General features: G+C 39.5%; 1 protein-coding gene across 1 annotated transcript in view; it reads left to right on the top strand.

Annotated features, from left to right (window-relative positions):
- The window catches only part of ADAM12 (ADAM metallopeptidase domain 12), a 187449-nt gene that overhangs the window by 42236 nt on the left and 123988 nt on the right, over positions 1-21225 (top strand). The window contains exon 3 of the mRNA XM_042791292.1: positions 5457-5530. Coding sequence (XP_042647226.1) covers positions 5457-5530 — 74 coding nt within the window. The remainder of the gene's footprint in view (positions 1-5456; positions 5531-21225) is intronic.

A 21225-nucleotide genomic window follows, 5' to 3' on the forward strand; every position in this document is an offset into this window, starting at 1 on the left:
TTAAGCTGCCATCTCCAACCACATACGTATCAGAGCTAGGCTGGCTTTGTGGTAGCTGGTCAAAATAAATGACACTTGTCTCTTGGATCTCTATGTTCTTTACGGTCCCTATGGGAAAATTGTACTTGGTTGCTACGGTCTGGTACAATGATGACAGGCTTTGTTCAAGGCTGGAGTGGCTTCCAGAATCTCTTCTCCTGTGCTTGTCACTGACGACGTGACTCCTCTTACTTCAAACTAAAGCCCAGGCGACTAAATATTAAGTATGACAGTCTATGAGTTTTTGCTGTTTTTATTATTGCTCCATGTTGAATGTCTATGACTAATTGCAATCCATAGTTCCCCTTATAATTATTTTTTTCCTTACCACCTTGCCAATTTTGACCCATTTCAGACTAGGAGTGTCCCACCAGTGACCTGTCAGGACAGTTCATACAAACTCTGGCCTGGCATGTGGCAGGCACTTTGTGGGTGTAGGTCAACTTGACCACACTTGCAAAGTTGACCCTGTTGCAAGGTTGACATTAGTGAAGTTAAAAGGAGCTCTTGAGGGACTCAAACCCACTTTCTTGGATTAAACAAACCTGCCTATTTCAGTCTACCATGTTAGGATATAATTTAAAACTTTGAAACCAGAGAAGCAAAATCATCCCTTTTGTTCTATTTCTTGTGCTTATTTCTGTTCTCATATATTGGATTTGGACATCTGATACAGCTGAAAATGCATTTCTCTTTCCAAATGAATTAATGTTGCTGTTTTGAGTTTATTTCCACTATTTCCCTTGTCTATAGATATTTCCTTTTATTTCTATTATGTAATCACTGAAATATTTTTTTTATTTAAAGTTGTACGTGCTGATCTAACTCATATATCTTAATCCAATAAAATCCTTTATCCTTTGCAGAGAGGAAGTTGCAAAGATATATGCATTAGGACAGTCCACTTCAACAGTTTTCTGTCTCTTCAAATGTAATAAGATATGACTTGAAGTATTCTACCCAATCTCAACAGTCAGTATCAAGGGAAAGGCTTGCAGCACCGCAGTGTGATCACGGTGCATGCCAACTCCACAGCCCAAAGGAAGAGATGATCCAGCAATGATTAAGACTTTTTCCTTGATTATTGTGCAGAAAGTATGCTCAGTGACAACTACGTTGTAGTCAAATTCCAGAATGGGCATCCCACCAAGGTGAAAAATCTACTCCAAATGGACAGCTACGAGTATTTCAGGCATAAAAACTGACTTTCCCCCCCCCCTTAGACTAACACATCATTATTACTAGAAAGTAGTTCTTGAAAATATGAGGAGTTCAAAATGTGCTACTGAGGCTCTCTCTTGGTCTTCATGGTGATGTGACAAAATGAACAACTAAAAGAAAAAAAGGGGTTACTGCTATTTTTGAGCCACTGTTCTTGTAATGCCTTGATGCTTTCACGAGAAGGAAGGTGCCTCTTTCCTCTCCTCTATGTTTAGGAAGTATGCCTTTAAAACAGTTTATGTGCTAAGTAGACAAAGATAGGAGGATGAAAACTGTTGCCATGTCCATTTTTCAGAGGCACGTTGGAGGAAAGAGGTAGAAAGGGTAAATGAAGCACAAAAATAGTTGAGATGTAACAGTTTGGCTCAAATTAAGGGTTTTGCTGTTTCCCACAAAGAATTGCAGTTGTCCCACCCAAGACACAAATCCGTGGTAGAGCTGGGCTCCCCACACCATCTCCAGGTTCACAGGGGAAGCCCTTACTCCCCAAACCATCCTTTCTTTTATCTTTCTATATGAAGATCAGGAGATCAATGTGATTTAAAAGGGAGAAAAAATTAATAGTACTTTAAAAATATGTACTAGTTAAACTAGTTTTACTAGTGCATAAGTGATTTTATTTCCATTATAAGAAAACAAGAGAACTTCTCTGACTCAGAAATAGGCTACAGCTTCACCAGACTCCAGTTGCTCAAGTAATGCTTTATTCATTTTTTTAATCTGCTTTATCGGAGAGAATTCTTGCTTGGCCTTAATTTACCATTTCACTAATTTCCTTTGGAATATTAAGTTTCACTAATGCCAATTCAAACCAACATTCCTCAGCAAGCAAACAAGCAAAAAACAAATTAATGGGGGAAATACTTTTCATTTTCTTCTGATAAAATTTGATGTAGCTTTTGAAAGTAAATCCTCTAAATAAGAGGGGAAATGTATGGACAGTACTATTTCAGTCATCCTGAAGTCAGTTCTGCCTCTTGGGATATCAGGGGATGGTTTATGTGCAGTGGTGGAATCTTCTTTGCCAAACATTGCCAAAAAGAAAGCAGCAAATTGTAGTTTAAGAGTAGAAAGAACTAGAAAACGTAAGTCTGTAGAGAAAAGAAGGTAAAACAATACAAGTTTATTTATTATGGTTTAAATAATGCTACTCTCATAAGGTTCACTTTACTTTCACATTTGATAATTTTAAAGGAATTAACATGGGAATAAGTTGTGGTATCAGCATGGAAGTTAATTTTTGTGGTTCTTAAGAAAGTCTTATAATAAGTGGTTCTTTCTGAAATGTTCCGAGCAGAAGAGTATGTGCCCTCACAACGTGCTTTTTTGATTATTCTAAACATAAAATATAAACCAGAAATCTAATATCTGTATTTACAGTCAGTCTCATTTAATCTTCCAACACAGTTTTGAAATTATTGATTATAAGGGGAAAAGTACTATGCTGCTTCCTGAGATCCAAAATGAGCTTTTAAGGTCTTGTAGCAGAACCATGCAAATACTTTAGGGGAGACTCTACCACCACTGCAAAAAAAAAAAAAAAAAAGGTAAAGTAAAAGATCTGAGTTCATTTCACAAGTGCATGCAATAAAAAAAAAAAGGGAAAAAAAACACCCACAAACCTAAAAATCCTTTTCTAAATGATATTTATTTTTCTTTCACATTAGAAATGTGCTTAGGGTTTTAAGTGCTTATGTGTTTCCAATCACCATACCACCTGAGCAGTGTGTAATTTTTACTGTTTTTATGCTTATGACTGCCAGTCAGAATAAGAAAAGGTATGGTTTCATCTCTTTCCAGATGGAAAACAAGGAAACGAGCCATTTGTTTGAAAGGAAAATCTATGGTAAAGCAGGAATCTGAACCTGGGTGTCATGCAAAACTGTCCAGCATCCTAACTGGGGACATTATTGTGCTCGATAATAAGAAGTTCCAGCTTTAGGAATTCTCTGAGAGATGTTTTTTTCTTATAACAGTCTGTTTTATTCTGCAGCTGCTTTCTTAACTTTACAACTTCTTAACATCAATTGACTGTCAAATAAGTACGATTGTGAACTCATGAATAAACATAGTTATCATTTACATATTAACAGAGGGCCTTTAGCTGAAAAGAAGCCATTTGTGCTACTCCAGTATCTTAATTATTTACTGTGTTGTATTGTAATTAATTGTATTTTACTCTTTCAAAACCCTATAGTATGTATATCTTAAGGGGTTTGGAACCAATGCACTAATATTAAAGCGGTAATCAACACTGCTTCTAAATATTCATGCCAATAAATGACTCCCATGTGTTTGCTGAATGCCAAGGATAGTCTGAAGCATATATTTGGCATTCTAGTGGGATCTAGTTTCTGCAAAGTTCACATAGATGCAGAATTTCAATATTGTTGCTGTTATGCATGGGGAAAGGGAAAACATGTTTGAATTTGCACAAGCAATGGGGCAGGACACTTAGAGGAATGCAGTGGTATCTCAGTCACAATCTGTGCTTAACAATGTCTGAAGGCACTGGGGAGTTGTCAGCTATTTTTTATTATAACAAAATTACAATTTTGCTTAGTCTACAACAGCCTCCTCATAATTTCACTTTTTAAAAAACATCTACAGTTTTCCAAATCATTTAAAAATCATTGCATTTCATGGGCGGGGTGCTCTGACTGTCACGCAATTGGGGCTCCATCAGGGCACTGCTGTAACAATCACCAATTCAGACACATTTCTCAATAAATCAATTAAATACTATAACCCTAAAATTATCTGACTTCACTACCACAATTGGCTGACATAAATCTTCAGAAAAGCATATTGAGTGTACAGAGGAACAGCTGATTTATTGAGCTACTGTTGGAATTTCAAAACAAGGAAATGCTGTCTCACAATCCAGTGAGTTTGTTTAATGAAATGTAAGTTAAGTGTAAACAGTCTTAAAGTATATGTGAGTTCAGTCTTTTGGATTAAGGATAACTAGCATATTGTAAACTGTGCTTTCTTGTTTGAAGTACAGTTTCAAGAGCCTGTATAGGTGCACTGTCCCTTTTTGCAAACAAGTGTTTTAGCCTCTACTCCCTCCTGCCTCCAAGGGCAAATGACTCACCAGACCTTTCTGATGCTCTTTCACGTCTTCCAAAAGAATAGCGGATTTACCTTTGAATGCTTGAGATGAAAAAGAACTTGTTTTATAATCAGGGGAATGGCAATATGAAGATTGCACACAGTCACAATGGTGCTGAAAATGCAATCCAGGTGACCTGATCCCTGCTCCCTGCTGGAGCACAACTAGGATTTCCATGTGTTCTGCCATTGATGTAATGTTTAGAAAATTCTCTTACTTGTATATGTACAAATATTTTATCTATTGTTTTCACAGATATGTGATAATACCGTTGACCAGATTTCTAATTGTTACAACACCATTTTTTTTTTTTTGCAAGCTAAATCTTAATTATCCCTTATGAAAAGTTGAAAATACATATTAAAATATTTAGCTGTATATAGGGAAAAAATATTTCAGCATGACTGTAATATAGTTTCCATGATGGTCTTAAATCACACGTGCAGTTCTGCATGCAAATATTTAGCATACTCTGCCTTAAGGGAAAAATAATTTCTCTTATAGCCACCATGCTGACTGTGATCACAGCACTACAGGTCTGCTCGTCTGCTCTTAATGCAGAAAGAACTAGGTTTGAACATGGATATCTTAATGAAAATGGTCGTACAAGCCCAAACCTGATTACCTGTACCTCACTTTAAAAATAGTACAAGGTTGAGCATTAATAAGAGATTATATTAGTGTTTAATGCGGTTATGCTATTATATGGAGAGGAAAAAGATAAAATTAAAATCAGGTCTCCTGGACCTGATGTGTATTGCATCACTGGGCTTATCTTCCCGGGCAGGATGCACTCTGATGTGCAAAGCTGCAAGTGATGCAATTCCTTAAGGGTACACCGTGGTGTCTCGAGGACCCGGGTGTGAAATCCCTCAGCCGTGATGCCTCTCGGTGTTTGTTCACACTGAGCGGAGGTCGAAGAGCTGTAACACCACAAACACCTTGTTTTGGAGCTGCTTGCTGCTCCCAAGCAGGGCCTGATCCTGCAACGGCAGACACGTGCCCAGTTCCTTGGCAGAGCCGGGTGCAGGGTGGTGGGCTCAGGGTTTGGACTCAGCCAACTCTGTTTTTTCTTTTTCAGAATCACCCAGCACTGCTGCAGTTTGTAATACAAGCTGAAAATAAACATCTGGTCATCAATCTGGAGAGGAATGAGTAAGTACCATTGTTGCATGTTCGCTTTGTACTGGAGGCTCTCAAAGAAGGGTTATAATTTTAAAATTGATGGTTTAAAAGCAACCTGAGGCCAAGTTTGCTACTGGTCCCTTATGGAACAGGCCCCTAGCAAGAGAGTTTTGTTCCAGTTTGGAGTGTGTGTATTTGCACACTGCTTATAAAGCAAGAATCTCTAAGGTCATCTGCATTTATGTGGGACTGAAAATGGACATCTTGGCTCTCAGTGTTTTCCTGTTGATCATTATTTTTATTTGATTTGGGTTTGTCCTCCTTTCCTGTGGTAAGCCCTTTTATTTACAGTAACGTGGAAAATCCTACAGTCTTTGGAACTTTTTTTGGAGGACTCATCCCTCCTAACATTGCCTGCAGCCATGGTTCCCTCCCTGCAGTGCCTGCTGGCTCAGGGAAGATGAGCCAAGCATTTGGGCTTAACCCTTGCTGGACTTTTAAACGGGGGCTCTCTGGGTTTGCTGGCAAGGGGCTGATGATGAGATGTTTGTGCTGTTCATGAGGCCTGTGACCAAAGCTAAGCTTGTGCCCTCGTTTGTGAGCTGTATATATTATATCTTCTTCCATGTGCTCTTGACAACTCCCACTCATGTCCATAAGCTTTCAGAGAGGGATACCAGGGGCTGCTGAAGAGACAGTTCCATGGGCAGAAACCCAGCAGAGTTTTTAGAAAGCAGTACAGATCCATACAGAAATGAAGTCACTTTTCTGGAAGTACAGGAGAAATGGAACCAAAGTCATCAAAATGTTAATCTACCCTCTCAAGTGTTCAACCGTTTCTCCTCTAAGAGCATCTCAAAAATATATTGTGGGAATCCAGATCAGGACAACTACGTGCTGCTTGTCAAAGGAAAACCAAAGATCACTCTCAACCTAGGGAAAACTTTTATAAAAGTTAGCAAGGACGTGTGTGCTCTGTATGTTTCCCTGCTGTGGAGTAAAAGCAGCAGAGGTATTTTTTTACTGTAATAGAGAGAACATAGACATAAATGGTGCAGCTTTATGTGTTAAGAGGAAGGAATGTGCATGCAGAAGCAAATGTCCGAGGGAGGCCGGGTACATGCTGCCTCGGGCTGGTGATGGACAACTTCAATGGAAAACAACGGGGCACCTCTTTAGTCCTCTGTAGTAAAACAACACATAACTCTTTTTATTTCCAGTCATTTGGATGAACCCTAACATTACCCAGCTGTAATAAAATCCACTTCACTTTATTATTCAACATCATGCCCGAATCTTGAGCTTGCTTTACGTTATTTCTAATGTTCCTTAGTTGTTCATTTCCTATCCTTGAAGAGTAAGTAGATCCCTCATGCATAGGTTGCTTTTTTTCAGTAACTAGAGGAGAATTTAATTCCCTTAGTAAACAGGGATTTAACTTTATATTCTCTTAATCTTTGTCAAAGGGTGTGCCTTCCTTCAGGAATGGGAAGTATGCAGCAATTGAGGAAACTATTTACATTCCATGTCAGCGATTAAAAGAACATAAAACTGCTAATACAGGCCTTGCTGAACATACCAAACTCTTTTGTACCTGTAAGAAAGTCAGATTTAGAAAACTGTAAGATGCGGTCTCCACCTCTTTTACAAGCAGGACATGAAAGTACGGTAAATTAACTCTATGAACATCTGTCTGACTAACCAGATTTGGAGATGTTGAGATCTCCTTAGGAAATATAGTATTTATCAATGATTATAATTTAGTTTACCTATCCCTATAGTGGGGTGTCCACCAGAAGATTTGCATTCTAAAAGAGTTGTATATGGTGTTAACAACATGCAGTTCCTCCTCTTAGCAGGAGGTTCTAGATAGGATTGAAAAATTATAATTAGCCTTACCTGTGTTTGGCATTTATAGTATATGAGGCAGCTCAAAGGTCCCAAACCACAGAAAGAGTCGATCATGGTTTTGCAAAATCATTTCTCCCTTTTCTCAGCATTACTGACTTTGATTTTCAGAAGAAATAGCAGTCTGAGTGATGTAAGTCCGTGCAGAAGTTGCTTTGGTAGGGGTGTGTGTGTAGGTTTGTTACCTGTTTCTGTAAATAACACAGGGCATCAGTCTGCACGGCTGGTCTGTGCTCCCCAGGGCAAACACAGGGCCTCTGTGCTTGTCTGTGGAAATTGGTGGTTGCATTTCTTCCTCCTGTAATGGCAGTAACGGGCGTGTTGTCACTGGCATGGAGAGGCAAGTGGCAGCAGGGGAGGTGAGGTGTTTGGGACATGGAGCAAGCAGCATGGACATGCTGCTGCTTTCAGGGCGTCCTGCAGATTCATGGAGTGAAAAATAATCTCCAGGAGATAAATGAGAAAATGTATTTCTGCAGAGCAGAGGATGGGGAATAACAGCTGGTGGCAGTGGGACAGATTGGACCTAAAGTAGATTATGGATTCCAGAGGTGTGAGGAGGTCATCACATATCTGGAGAAGGGAGCAGTATTTCCACACTGCAGCTCCTGCCCATGAGTCTCCAAGGCTGCAGAGAGGACCAGCAGTTGTGCATACAGACCCTGTCTCTTCCAGCCTGCTCCATCTTCCTGACGTTGGCATGAAACATGCAGCTCCAACACCTTGAAAGCATTAATGGTTAGCATTGGACCAGCCACCAAATCGTCATGCTTTAGGTAGAAGTAGAGTGCTAAACACAAACATCTTTTCTTGAATAATAAGTAACAACACATACGAAGCTCTGATATGTGTGCTGTTATTTTACTGTAGTTTCATGTAAAGCATCTTATTCCTTGGAGAATGGTGGGGGTGGAGGTGCATGGGACCCCTAAATTACATAATTTCTGCATTTGGTCATGCAAAAAAAAAAAAAAAACTGGATGTGATTTTCCATGGTTAGTAGAAACAGCTGCTTTGAGTAGTCTTGACATTAAACTCCATTTATTGAAAACCTTAGAGATTTTCCAAACCTTGAGTTGTATTTCAAAACATGATTCAGATGCATTAGGCAACCCCAAGTGGGGACTGATGTGTTAAACCATCTGTTATCTATGGAAATATTTAACATCAGTTTGATGTTTTCTGATATTCAGACTCAGCAAGATGTGTTCATATGTACTGGGCAAGATGTTATGTTAGTTCTGGAAGAGTTGCTGGTACCTAACTTCACGGCCTAGGGTTTCAAATCTTCTCTATGGTTTCCAGCTGTTAAGATTATTTCTGTACTTAATAATTAAATACTTTACTGATTAATTTTCAGGCATTGCACACTTGTAATTGCAAAACCAAAATTATTTGCCATGAATTCAATGTCAGTCATAGAAAACCTTCTAGCAAGCTTATGTTGCAAGTACATTTCTTACTATGATTTAGTTGCAGAATATGACTGCACTCTTGAGAACCTTAAGCTCTGTAGTACCTTAGATGTTTTGGAAACACTTGTCATATGGAGAGATTTCTAGAATCAGCAAAACATCGATCAGCTGCAAAATAAACCACTCTTCAGAGCAGCTGACTGTTCTGGTGTGCATTACATCAATAATACTGATGCACTTCTGTTGTGCAAGGAACAGTAATGTATGCACATACAAATTCCTTTAAGGTTGATTGCAACATGTGGGTCTTAGAGGAAAGTAGGCTTACTATTGTGTAAATGAAACAAAACCCCTGTAAGATTAAATCTGAGCTGGAGAGTGGAACGGTATGTGACTACTGGCTGTTTTTCTGCAACTGGAAACATTTTACACTCTGTCAGAAATAGGTCTGTATACAGCAAAGTACTTAAGTGTTCTTTTAACTTTAAACATATGAGTAATCCAGGTAAAGTCGGTAGAATTACTTATTTTCAAAATTAATTTCATGCTTAAATGATTTGCTGACAAAGGTCATAATTATGAATGTCAAAGAAATATAACTTTGAACAGATGTTAGAGAGATTTTTCAGTGCTGACTCCTGTATATACCTGAGTCTATGGCAGATAAAGATAAAAAGCTGAGATAAGTCAAGAGGATGTGAGGGCAAGTATGGAGGTAGGATGGTTTTGTTCTGAGGATATCGGCAGCATCTCAGGGGCGTCCTGGGCAGTTTCATTCTGGTGGGACTTCATTGCCCAGCATTGCAGAGGGGGCAGCGAGGGTGCGATTGTGGCTGATGGGTTGTTGGCAGTGTCCAGGGGAATGTGGAAATGGAAAGAAAAATCTCAAGTGTTTTAGAGAAGCGGAGTTCGCTTTTCATTTCCCTGTAACTGTATGTTCTTTTTCATCAGGTTTACAACACAACCTTTAACAAAGTAATATAAAAAAGGGAATATATGAGGTTAGATCGCTGCCTTTTATTCCCTCAGTAAAAATACTTCTTTTTTATCAGGAGGCAAAATCCACCCCAGGCCATGGTATAAGACTCCGTCTTATCCTTTAAATCCCCTAGGATCCCAGCGATCTCCAGGAGTTTAGAGCATCTCTGATTGTTCCCCTCACATGTTTACCACTTCTACATGGAGACACAGTATCAGGAATGTATTGGGATGTAATGGCCCAGTGTTGGAGGTCACTTTAGAAGCTCAGTTCCAGAACAGAGGAGGTGTCAGCAGTACTCCCTCAGTCTGAAAAGCAGACAGTGGGCATCTTCGTGCATAGTGCTAATGTGACCTGTTCCAATTAGGCCTTAACGTTCAGAAATCCTTTGTATTATTTTTTGGTTAAAAGAAAAGAATTAGTTCTCTCTACTTTTCTGCCCGACCTTTCTGAATAGGAGCACTGATTGATGTTCAAGTGATATTCTAGCTGGATTAATTTAGCAGGGAAACAACCCATTTCCAGTGCCAAAAAAAAATAGCTGACAAAACTTGTTCATGAATTGATGTGCTTATATACAATCAGTGGCCTGAAATACAGATAGAGGAATCAAATCTAAACAAACAAATACCAAACAGAGACACAGGACCTCTCAGAATATACTTGCTATTATAATTCTGTGCCAAAAAATTCTTCGCCAAAAAACTGTGACCCCTGACTGTTTTATCTGCAAATGCTGGAGCTGGCAGCTGTACTGTAGTGTTTCAGCGTGAGCTGACAGTTGGGGTTTCACTTTTATCGAAGTAAAAGTTTCGCTTTAATGGAAGTAATAGTTTTTTCCTTCTGTAATGGCAACAGTCAAGTGGTCTACACCACACTGAAATGTGAAGATTCAGCTATTGAAGCTACAGTGATGATGATACCAATATGTGGCTCTAAGGGTTACAGGTATTTGCTATGGCTTTGTGGTATAAGGATGGCATATTTAGTGTGGGCATTGAGATACCAAGATTTGTTCTATAATTGCGTGGGTGTTAGCACAGGTTGGTATTAGCAATGGAAGTGAAGGTTGCGTGGTTGGGGCTGCCTTTGGCTGTGTCGTTTTGGAGCAGCTGTGTGTTGGAGTGAAAGGGTTTGGCTCTATCAGGAGAGAAACTGCTGCTTTCTTGATTTGTTTTTCCTCTCCTTACACAAATACACCAACAGAAAGGAACAATGAGAGAAGATACTTAGATGCTGATATAATATGTTGAAAGTGGGGAGGATAAAAAGACTGGAATTTTTCTCCTGGAGAACTTCTTGTGGCCGAATGTCAGAATCTCTAACATGACCAAACTTCTCCCACGCCCCATAAAACAGGGGGGCAGTGGGGCTGTGCCAAGTCCCCTGGAGAGGGGAGAGGGCTGTCCCCCCAGTCACAGCCCAAAGCTCGTGTCCGAGGGTGTGCGTGGGGTCAGGAGAGCCAGTGCTGCTCTGTCCTTGCCCCGCAGCCTTGGCACATCTGAGGGACTGGGGGAACGATCCCCTTTCTCAGATGGCAAAACTGAGATGTGGGGAAGTTTAATATTTCTGTATGTACTGCAGAACTACAAACCTTGTTCATGTAGCATGCAAAAAATTATAGTCTGATGAGTAGGACAGGTACTGTTTTCTCTGCGCGGATGTTTTCCTGAGAATAGTTTCCAGAGCTGAATCAGTTGACAGCTTTGAACCAAGTTAACATAAGGTTCTGCTTGTTCAGTGTCTGTCAGTCAGAGCAACAGCAGAGCTGTACCTTCCAATTAAATATATAACAACAATGGAGAGGGAAATATACTTGCTGGTGCAATAAATTTAAGGAAGAAGTGCTCACTTTAGATTTCTCTCTTTACATATATTGCAGCAGTAGAATATTATATTTTCAGAACTGTGTTTTAATCTCCCTTTGCACTGCAGAATGTGAGGTTTTCAGCATTTTACTTCGAGATCACTCAGCAGAGAGGTTGGGGAGGAGAGCTGGCTATCAGAAGACAATAGGAATGTGTGCTCCCTCCCTCCGGCGGCTGGGCTGGAGTCGGCTCGATCGCGATGATAATGAACACGCAGGCAAAGTGTAATCATCGAGGACAGTAAAATAAATAACTAGGAGAGAAGCAAGAGATAAAAACAACTTTCTGGAAACCCTGTAATCTCCCGCTGATAGTCATATGGCAGCTCACGTGGCGCAGAAGTGTTACGTGCCCGAGGAGCCATGGCCTCGCAGCCAACGCCGGGTCGTTTTGCAGGTTGGCAGGCAAAGTACGGGTGCATCCAGCTGGACCCAGGCTTTGCTTGCAGACCTCCTGGGTGTTCCTCACGTGTTTCTGCTATCTGCTGCTTGGGCAGGTTTCAGATTGCTTTTGTTTGCTGGGTCTTTTTTTATTTGTTTCTAACACGAGTGAGCAGCGTTTCAGTAGCAGTGAAGGAGAAGCACTGAATTCTGCTTTGCATCGCTGCGTGCCCCATCGTTACCTAGCATGTTTCATCTCCTTTTCACAACACATTTAAAGGTTCCAGCCCAAAACCAAGAGGATTCTTCTACTTTTCAGAAACATTTCTGGATATTGCTTTTTGGCTTCAGAAACACAGGCAGGACTATAAATGAGTTTTCAAGTCAAAATTGAGGCTGAATCCACTTTTAATGAATTTTCTATTAGACATTTTCACTTCGATGCTCAGTCCCAGGGGTCCAGTGTCTTTGAATAAGAGCAGATATGTGACAGTGCATCTAGCATCTCTAGAATTTGTCTTCTTTTTGCATCTAGTGGCATTCCACTGGCACATGCTCAGTTCCTAGGATCTCAACTTCTCCTGAGGACTTTTCAGAGAGAATTACAGTGCGGCCTTCATACAAGTCTACAGGGATGTTTAATTTGCTTATAGTGTTCAGTGTTTCATGTATTTATTTTTAGGGCGTTAGTAAATACAGAGTACACTGAAGTACAGCTCCTCAGATGAACTCTCCATTATTCTGTGTTGCATGTGGAAATGAAGTATTCAAAAGGAACAATTCAATTCTGCTCATAACCCCTGTCTGGGAACCTGATCAGCATCCTCACCAGACATGGGGCTGGGCACAGCATGTGCATCCCCCAAAGCACAAACTATATATCTGTGAGGAACAGGTACACCTTATTGTTTCCCTGGAACACATATATTTTAATATAGTGGACTATGTATATGTCATATTGCTGCTTCTATTGTTGCCTGCTTGTATCATGGTCCATTCAGTTCTTTTTAATGTTTTCTTTTGTGGTGATACTTAAGATTCATATCCTCAAGCTTTACTGCCCCATCATAAGTTTAAACAAAACAGAACAAAACAAAACAAAACCAAAACAACCCCAAAACAAACCCCAAAACAAAACCCTGATAATATTGTCACAGTCATGGCAAAATCCCAAGGTTTGGCAGCTTTGCCATGCTGTGGTTATGGAGTTTAAAAACATGAAGGTCCAAGAAGACTTTTTTTTCTTCCCCCCCCAACTCTGCCCCAAGTGGTTTGTGTTTTGAAGTCCTGGGATTTGGTTTTACATGCCCTGCAGACCTTAAAAGAACAAACTTTTATGAAGAACTGAGTGTAGGAATTTTTTCAAGGGGTTAGAGAGAAATTAGTCATCCTGTTCTTGTGAAGAGTTCATAGCTTAGTTTCCTTTAAAAATCTCAGTCAGGAACTGAGTGTAGGATCTTCCACGTAAATTTTGATCTAACCTGGCTCTCTTTTGTCCTTTTTTTCTTTATTCCTTCTTTATTTTTTCTTCTTTTTTTCTCTTTTCCTTTTTTGCTCTTTTTCAAAATTCCTTTGAGAGGGATTTCCAGGTGTGTATGAATTTCCACAAACAAAGTAGGGCAGCCTTCAGAATTTCAAGTTTTTCTGTTCTGCCAGGGTTGCAGGAGGCCAGTCTGCACAGACCCCCTCTCCAAAAATATTTGGGTCCTCCTGTCTCTCACATTACAGGGAAACAGGAGGGCCAGCGGGAAGAAGAAATTAATGCCCTCCATTGACAGGAGAAGAGTATGATCCCTGGATGTTTCTTTGGGCACGATCTGTTTCAACATCACTGATGTAACGGTTTCTTTTACATTTTTTGAGAGAGGCGTATGTGACTCAGGCAGCAGGCATGTCTGCAGAGCTGCTTGCTGCAACAGCTGTTTCTCTGCATCTACTTATGGAAGGTTTTCCTCTTTCGGAAAAAAAAAAAAAAAAAAAAAAGGAAAATAAAAAGATAGAAAAAGAAGAAGAAAAAAAAAATAAAAGAAATTAAGAAAGAAAGAGAGAAAAAGCCAGATGCAAGGTACTTAAGGACAAGAATCTTCTGTATAGGGCTGGATTCAGAGGAGAAGCAGATACTTTCCTGGATGCTAAATCTGAGACTCTTTCCAGAAAATGTCAGTTCCTGTCCAAGTGACAGAGCAGTTTCTCAGGGCTGCAGAGGATGGCAGAAAGCACTGCCGAAGAAATAAATACCCGCTTGCAAAGCGCGGCGGGGTGGGAGCGCGCGGCCGGGAGGTGCTCGCGCCGTGTCCAGCCCTGCTAGCCCCGGGCCAAGTCAGCTCGCCTCCCCACCGCCAGCTGCCCGGCTGGGAAATGGGGCTCATGCTATTTATTTATTTCATTTCCTTTGAGCGGAGCCTTGAGGATTAATTGGTTCACATTTTGAAGATGAAAAGCAGCATATGAGCGCTAAGTATTGCAATATCGGCCAAGAGGGATGATTCAAAAAGCAGAGTCTATACGAAGAGTCTGAGTGCGGAGGAAATACATATATGGAAACATAAGCTTGGCAATCGGGCACTTTTTTTCCCCCTCTTTGATGTCTAGTCTCAGTAATCCAGACAGATTCCGTCAAGAAATTGGTCCAATTTATTTCTGTGCTTTTATCTTACTACCTGCTACTTGTTCATTTGAAGTAGCTATGAAAAAAATTGAGTACCTGGCTGTGTGTAGAAGTATTCTTTTTGTATGAATAAGGTAATTTGAGTACACTATAATACTCCCCCTAAATGGGACTGTTCTTGGCAATTTATGCTTCCCGAGTCCTCTCGGGATGAGAGCAGAGCTTGCCTGTTCCTTCATCTGACCCACATATTTGCACTTTCTCAGTGTTGTTTAGTCCAGTAAAAGCACACTGTCCTCTTCCTATCTGATGCTCTTTTTTCCCCCAAGGAAAAAAAGAGTTATGTTCAGTTACAGCTCTAGTTATGGTTCAGTTTCAGTGCAATCTCTATCACAAATATTTTATCTTACTAGCTTTCTGGCATCTGTGTCCCACTGGTGCTTATGTATGAAATGATCATATCTTATTACAGTTCTTTTGTAAAGAGAAAGAATAAGAGGACATATGTATCTCCTGCTCTCCGATCAAAATAAGTAAACTTTTGACGTCAGAAAAGTTGCTTATGAGATTTAAAAATAAGTCAAAGCAAACTTCCTAGTCAAACAGAAATGTATATATACACTCTGACTTCAGGGGAACGGTTGCCTATTTACATGAGAAAATAATTTGATAGATATGAATGTTATTTTTATTCTGGATATTAGAAAAATATTCTTAATGGGAATTAGGAGTTGGAAGTAGAGATATTTTTACAACTTAACCTTTACTACATCTCTGAAAACCACTGAACTAATAGTTTTCTTTATATCACATACAGTCCCTCAGATATAGCTTAGAATTTTTGTCTGCTTCCCTCTCTCACTTATGTTGATGTGGTTTACAGACAGGTTCTGCATTTTCTCCTCGACACAGGTCCTTACTTGCACTTTGTGCTCTCCGTCTCTTCTACTTCCAAGTGATAGGTAAAGCGAATTCCACATTCTCCCCACTGCCCCCCAACATCATTTATTCTTGTTATAATTTAATACTAAGGCAGTAAATGCCTTATCAGTTTTGAAAAGCAGTCTGGATAATTCCAAGCAGATGTCTCTCTTTCTTTAATCACAACATCAGTTATTTCTTGGTCAGTCTTGATTAGCTGATTCTTACATAATGAGAAAGTATAGTTAATGGCCACTTATATGTGGGTTGAACATGCTGAAAAGAACAGCTTAGCCCCTTGAGAACAAGAGGCTGATGAGCCAGTAAAATCAAGCTAAATGGAATGAGTCTTCATTATGAGTCATTAGAAAAGATGACGCTTTGGCTAAACAGATGAAATATCTTTGATGAAGACCAGTTGTAAAAGCACAACTTAATGCTAAATAAATGTATTGGGGTGACTCATAAATTCAACATACACATTTGTTTCTTTGCAGTACGTGTCAAGTCCGGTGCAACACCATTTCCTGTATTAGATGTGTCCCCTGGCTGGATATGGGCTTTAAAAAAGACACTCTTACAATCACTGGGTGAAAGATGACTGTACGATAAATTGGCAGAGGATTCAAAATGAAAATAAGAGAGTTCAGACCCACTGCATTTCCCTGGAAAGTGGGCAAATCTCCCATTACGGACTGGCTAGTGCCTGTTAGGTGTATCATAATTTGATTAGATTTGAAACTAATCTAGTTGGAGATTGGATTGGATTGGTGGAAGCTACAATAGTCTAACTCGTTCCACAGGGCCATTGGATAACTTATGCAGTTTTAGTTGGACAAATAAAAATCTAATTAATGAAGCAAGGATTTTGAATGCTACACAAGAAATAAAAACTAGACTATATCTCTTATCCTTAAATAAACAGCAACACCACCACCCCCACCACCACCCCCCAAAAATACAAAGTAGATAATGTTGCATTATTACCTGGGCAATAGTGTTGAGGAAGCATAAAAAGCGGCAATGATTGTAACATAAGTGTTCCTGAAACAAAAATATTTGGGAAGGAGAGGAGGAAATGTGATAGGAAGATTTTTTTGGTATTGTTGAAGAAGTAAGTGTCTTCTGAAAATAAAGCAATCAAAAGCAAGTAGGTATTATTTTCGCTTTTACTTGCATTTGGGTTCAAGAGCAGTACAATCTTTGTCCATAGAGGAGTTTCATCGTCTTTAAAAATCTTCATCACTTTATTTGGTGGATGTAACTTGTGGCAAATTAATGTCTTTCCAAACTATAGTGAGGATAATGATCAAGTAGGGCAAGAATTTGACTTTCTTTGAACTCAGAGGCGTAGTAATTTGATATAATGATCTTTTTTTTTAAAAAACAAAACAAACCAAAACAACAAAATATGTTCTTGTTAAGATATTTTTATTTAGTAGCACCTGTTTGATATTTTTAAATAATAATTACTGTTATTTTCAGGCAAAAAGACAAATTTTTGTACAAATTTAGAGGAGCAACCATCAAAATTGCAAGTGGTAGTTCCTTGAGAGGAGTCACAGATGCCTGAATGTAAAGATGGGTTTATCTTGACAAAGTTTGCCCAAGCTGTTCTGCAAGAAACAAGCATTTTCAATTAGCGTAACAATTCCTGGAAAAAAAAAAAACACTCACCCTTGTCTAGGCAGCATCAGAGGGACTTCTTTATTTTTTGTATTCCAGGGGGTGAATTAATTTGTTCCATTTCCACACCTCCTAATAATTTAATTCAGGTCAGTGGTGCAGTCCCAAATACTTTCTGTTCTCCTTACTACAGCAAGACTGATATTGTTATGGACTCAAATCCTTATAATAATAGGAAGAGATGTATTTACATCTTCAGTTTTCTGCCAGTGTTTGTACTGCCAGGGCAGTGCCTTCTCCTTGCCCCCCTGCTGAACATGCCTCAGGGGCAGCATCACTGCCCCCACCAGTGAGCCCCAAGGTGTTGGGGTCCAGCAGTGAGTCACTGGGAGCAAAAGAGCCAGCAGCAAATATATATTTTTAATAAGTAATGAGTTCACTTAGTAGGAAAGGGCAGGGTAGAGAATGAATTGTTTAACAGATTAATGTGAATGTCTTTTATATTTTATAAACCTCTTAAGTCCCTGGTGTGCTGAGCCAGGTTTTGTTTATGTACATGGAAACATGAAATCTTTTCCAGTCCCTGTGCAAATAACACAGAATTGGACTTCATTACATTGGCTAATTTAGCAAGTCCTAAGAGGCTTTTTGTTACTCAGTAGTAGAGGAGGAGCCACAAACCCCAGAACTGCTGCACCAGCACAATCTCTTTGACTGAAATAATCTTCCTTGCTTTCTAAGCTCTCCATGAAGGGTTTGCCCTTTGTTCACAATGAATAAAGATTTGGGGCAAAACTCACGTTTCCTCTGGGGCCACCTGAACTGCTGAGCAGCAGGTGAGAGCCCTGGTGACAAGCTCCAGCCTAGGTTCCTGCTGCAGCATACTCTAATATTAGTTTCCCAACAAATAGTTGGAAGCATCCAATTTTGGAGAAGCTATGAGCTTTAATGAAGGGTTTGAAGATCTTTTCTTTATAATGAAAAGCATTAAAATTCTAAAACTGAGAATTTATTTGTCTCTCATAACTGGTGGATAATCATGTGGTGCTGAGAAGCGAGTCATTTTAAACTGCTGATATTATTGCTGCTATGCCCATTAAATAGAACTAATGCAAGCATTGCATAAATATTTTAATAGCTCTTTACAGTACTTCTTTAGAAAATGTTTAAAGAGCCACCTAATGTTAGACAGAGATTCTTCCTATGTAAACCCTTGTTAATTCTCTTTTAATGGCTTTATTAACATTATTTAATTGAATATTGATACATTTAGCAGCCCTTTAAGCATCCTATTTTATTGAAGTTTTACACTCACATATTGATAAGTAGCACAATGTAAGAGCACTGATTAATTGCATCTTTGCTTAATTCTGTTTGAACTAGTTCAACATGAAAGATGAAATGTAGGTACAGGAGAGCTCTCTTTTTTATCAATTTTATGTATGTTATATGCATAGTTTGTACCACTTAATTTAGGTTCATTTTTATTCCCAGAATGCCCAGTTAGTATGAGTATGATCACGCTCTCTGAGGCAGGGGGGTCTAAATATTTTACTCGGTGAAGCGTTCTGTCTTTTATGTCTTCTGTGATGAATAATTTACTTGTTGGTACAGCTTCAGAAGTGAATCCTGTTCTGCAAAAGCATATATATTTTACTGGAAAAAGTAAGTATTACAATGATATTAGCTTTCTCCTTGGAAACTGTCCTTATGATATGAGAAGTCTGCAGAGAGGTGGATGCCTTGTCTTGTGTTACTTGGCTTAATAGCCAGCTGCTTCTCCTGTATACTTCCATAAGAAGCACTGGCATTACCATACATATTTAATCATAACATGGTTGCTTTTCTCATCTCAAATGTTCTTCTTTAGACACATTTTTTACAAAGTTCAAGCAGGGTGAAAATCACTTGAAGAGCAGAGGGACCAGGGAATATCATGTAGTGTACTGAAACCACTTCTCTAGGGCTTTTGCTGTTGCTGGATTTTTGCATAGGCTTTCTGCACTGGGGTGAATTTTGTAGATTCTCCGAAAATTTACTCACTTATTGTTAAGACAGTTAGGGGTGTAGCAGTTTTATTAAGTTAGCTTTTCATGCTTATTTTCCACGGTCAGCTGAAACCATCGTACCCCTTGAGTCTGAGTAGTCTTACCAGGTCAGTTTTGAATGGTCTGTCAACATCTGAGAGTTAAAACAGAGTAGGATGTGACCTTACCTATTTTCAATTCAGAGGCAAACCATTCTCATTTTTAGCAGTAGAATTGAAAGGAGAAAATCCGTCTTTTGTTGGCTTTCCCGTAGTCCTCTTATTAAAGGAAAGGTATGGATTTTCTACACAGGTAGGCTATGGGGGGAGTATTCAACCTGCAGCACAACATGTTTTGCAAGAGACTCAGATCCTGAGATCTGATCTCAGCTCTATGGATTTTGCCATGTTTCCAGAAGACCATGGGAGGGGAAGTATGTCTGTGAAAATTCAGCAGGTGATAACTGAAATGCCCAAGAACTGCAGATCGCACAAGATTCCAAAATTTTGCACTACTGTATATTTTTTTGAGAAATCGTTGCTTTGGTGATTGCAGTCTAGAACCTGAGCTCTTCCTTACCTCAAAAATTGAATTAATCTTAAACGTCAGCCAGATGCAATTTCCTCCTCCTTACTTTAACTAAAGGGATCGCTTAAAAGACTGCTAGAGCTTGTGACAGTTGCCTTGAGCAGAACTCTGACACTGCTGTGGGACTGTAAAACATGGTGTAGCACTTCTGTATTATTAGAAGCGTTGGAGGAGGAATGGAAGAAAAGGTTTGTGCGTAGGTATACATGACTTGGAGTACCAATTTTTAAAGCAAATGTATAAGATGGGAATGTGGGATATAGGCAGTCTCTTTAGCTGTGATTATAAATTCATATCAACACCAAAATGAAACCACTGCCATCAGGGCTGGCTCTTGACTGATAGAAACTTCTCAGGAATGCTAATGTGTGAAGTGTTGGATTCACAGTGTGGTGGCACAGGGGAAAATTGTCCTGATGGTGAAAGAAACAAACTAAAATTTAGCTTCTGAGTACGGAAGTGTTTGGGTATTTTCACTTTTGGGCCTGTAAAGCACCTAGGGAGTAACTGAACAAAATGCATCTCTGTTTGGATATAAATCAATAATTCACTTTAGACATGGGCTGGATCAGAATCCAGTTAACTTTTCTAGAGCTCTGGATTGGTAGGAGAAATATATATGACATAAGTTAACTAATAGGAACATCAGACAGAGATCAGAAACTCATTAGACTGTCATGTTCTTAGTTTAACAGTTCAGTGAGCAAAGGTGGAGAAAAAATGTGATGGAGTAGTGGAAAGAGAGTCTGAGGGGGAGGAACTGGGTGTAGACAGAGAGTAAACTGATATTGGCAAGTCTTCTGTGGAAGAAGCAGTAGGACTTTTACCATCATTGATGATTTAGGGGAAAAAGGGAGAAATGGAGATCCCTTTGGTAAAGGTTTAGCACTAAAATGTACAGAGGTCAGTATGAAAAAAGCCCTTGGTACTACTGACATGATAAAAGAGGAAAAATAATAATAATAAAAAAAGAATATGTGAAAGAGGGCTGAAGGTAGTAGAAAAGTTGTGAATAACATTCTAGAAGATGTAAGGGGCAGTGCTGATATCGTGGGGGTAAGGAACCTGGGAGGGTTCAGTCACTGCATGCAGATGGGTTTGCTGATGTCACAAGATCACAGAATTAAGTCACCAAGCTTTCACACAGACACGCAGTGAGGTGGTTCCCAAGAAGACATGAGAGGAGGCTGTGATTGCAACATGGTTTACGCAGCACAGTGTAAATGCCAGATTGTACTTCACATGGTGGATGCTACTACTAGCTGATCACAGCAGGCTAAGGAGTGCTAGAGGCAGATGTATGTTTTGTGTAGGTGATGGCAGGGAAAAGAGGCTCAGGTAAGCTATATGCATGGAAATCTATGGAAAACCTTTGTTGCACAGGAACTGCCGTTAATGAAAATGG

The sequence above is a fragment of the Tyto alba genome, unplaced genomic scaffold (genome assembly GCF_018691265.1).
Source record: "Tyto alba isolate M040663 unplaced genomic scaffold, T.alba_DEE_v4.0 Super-Scaffold_1, whole genome shotgun sequence".
In the NCBI taxonomy this organism is placed as follows: domain Eukaryota; kingdom Metazoa; phylum Chordata; class Aves; order Strigiformes; family Tytonidae; genus Tyto; species Tyto alba.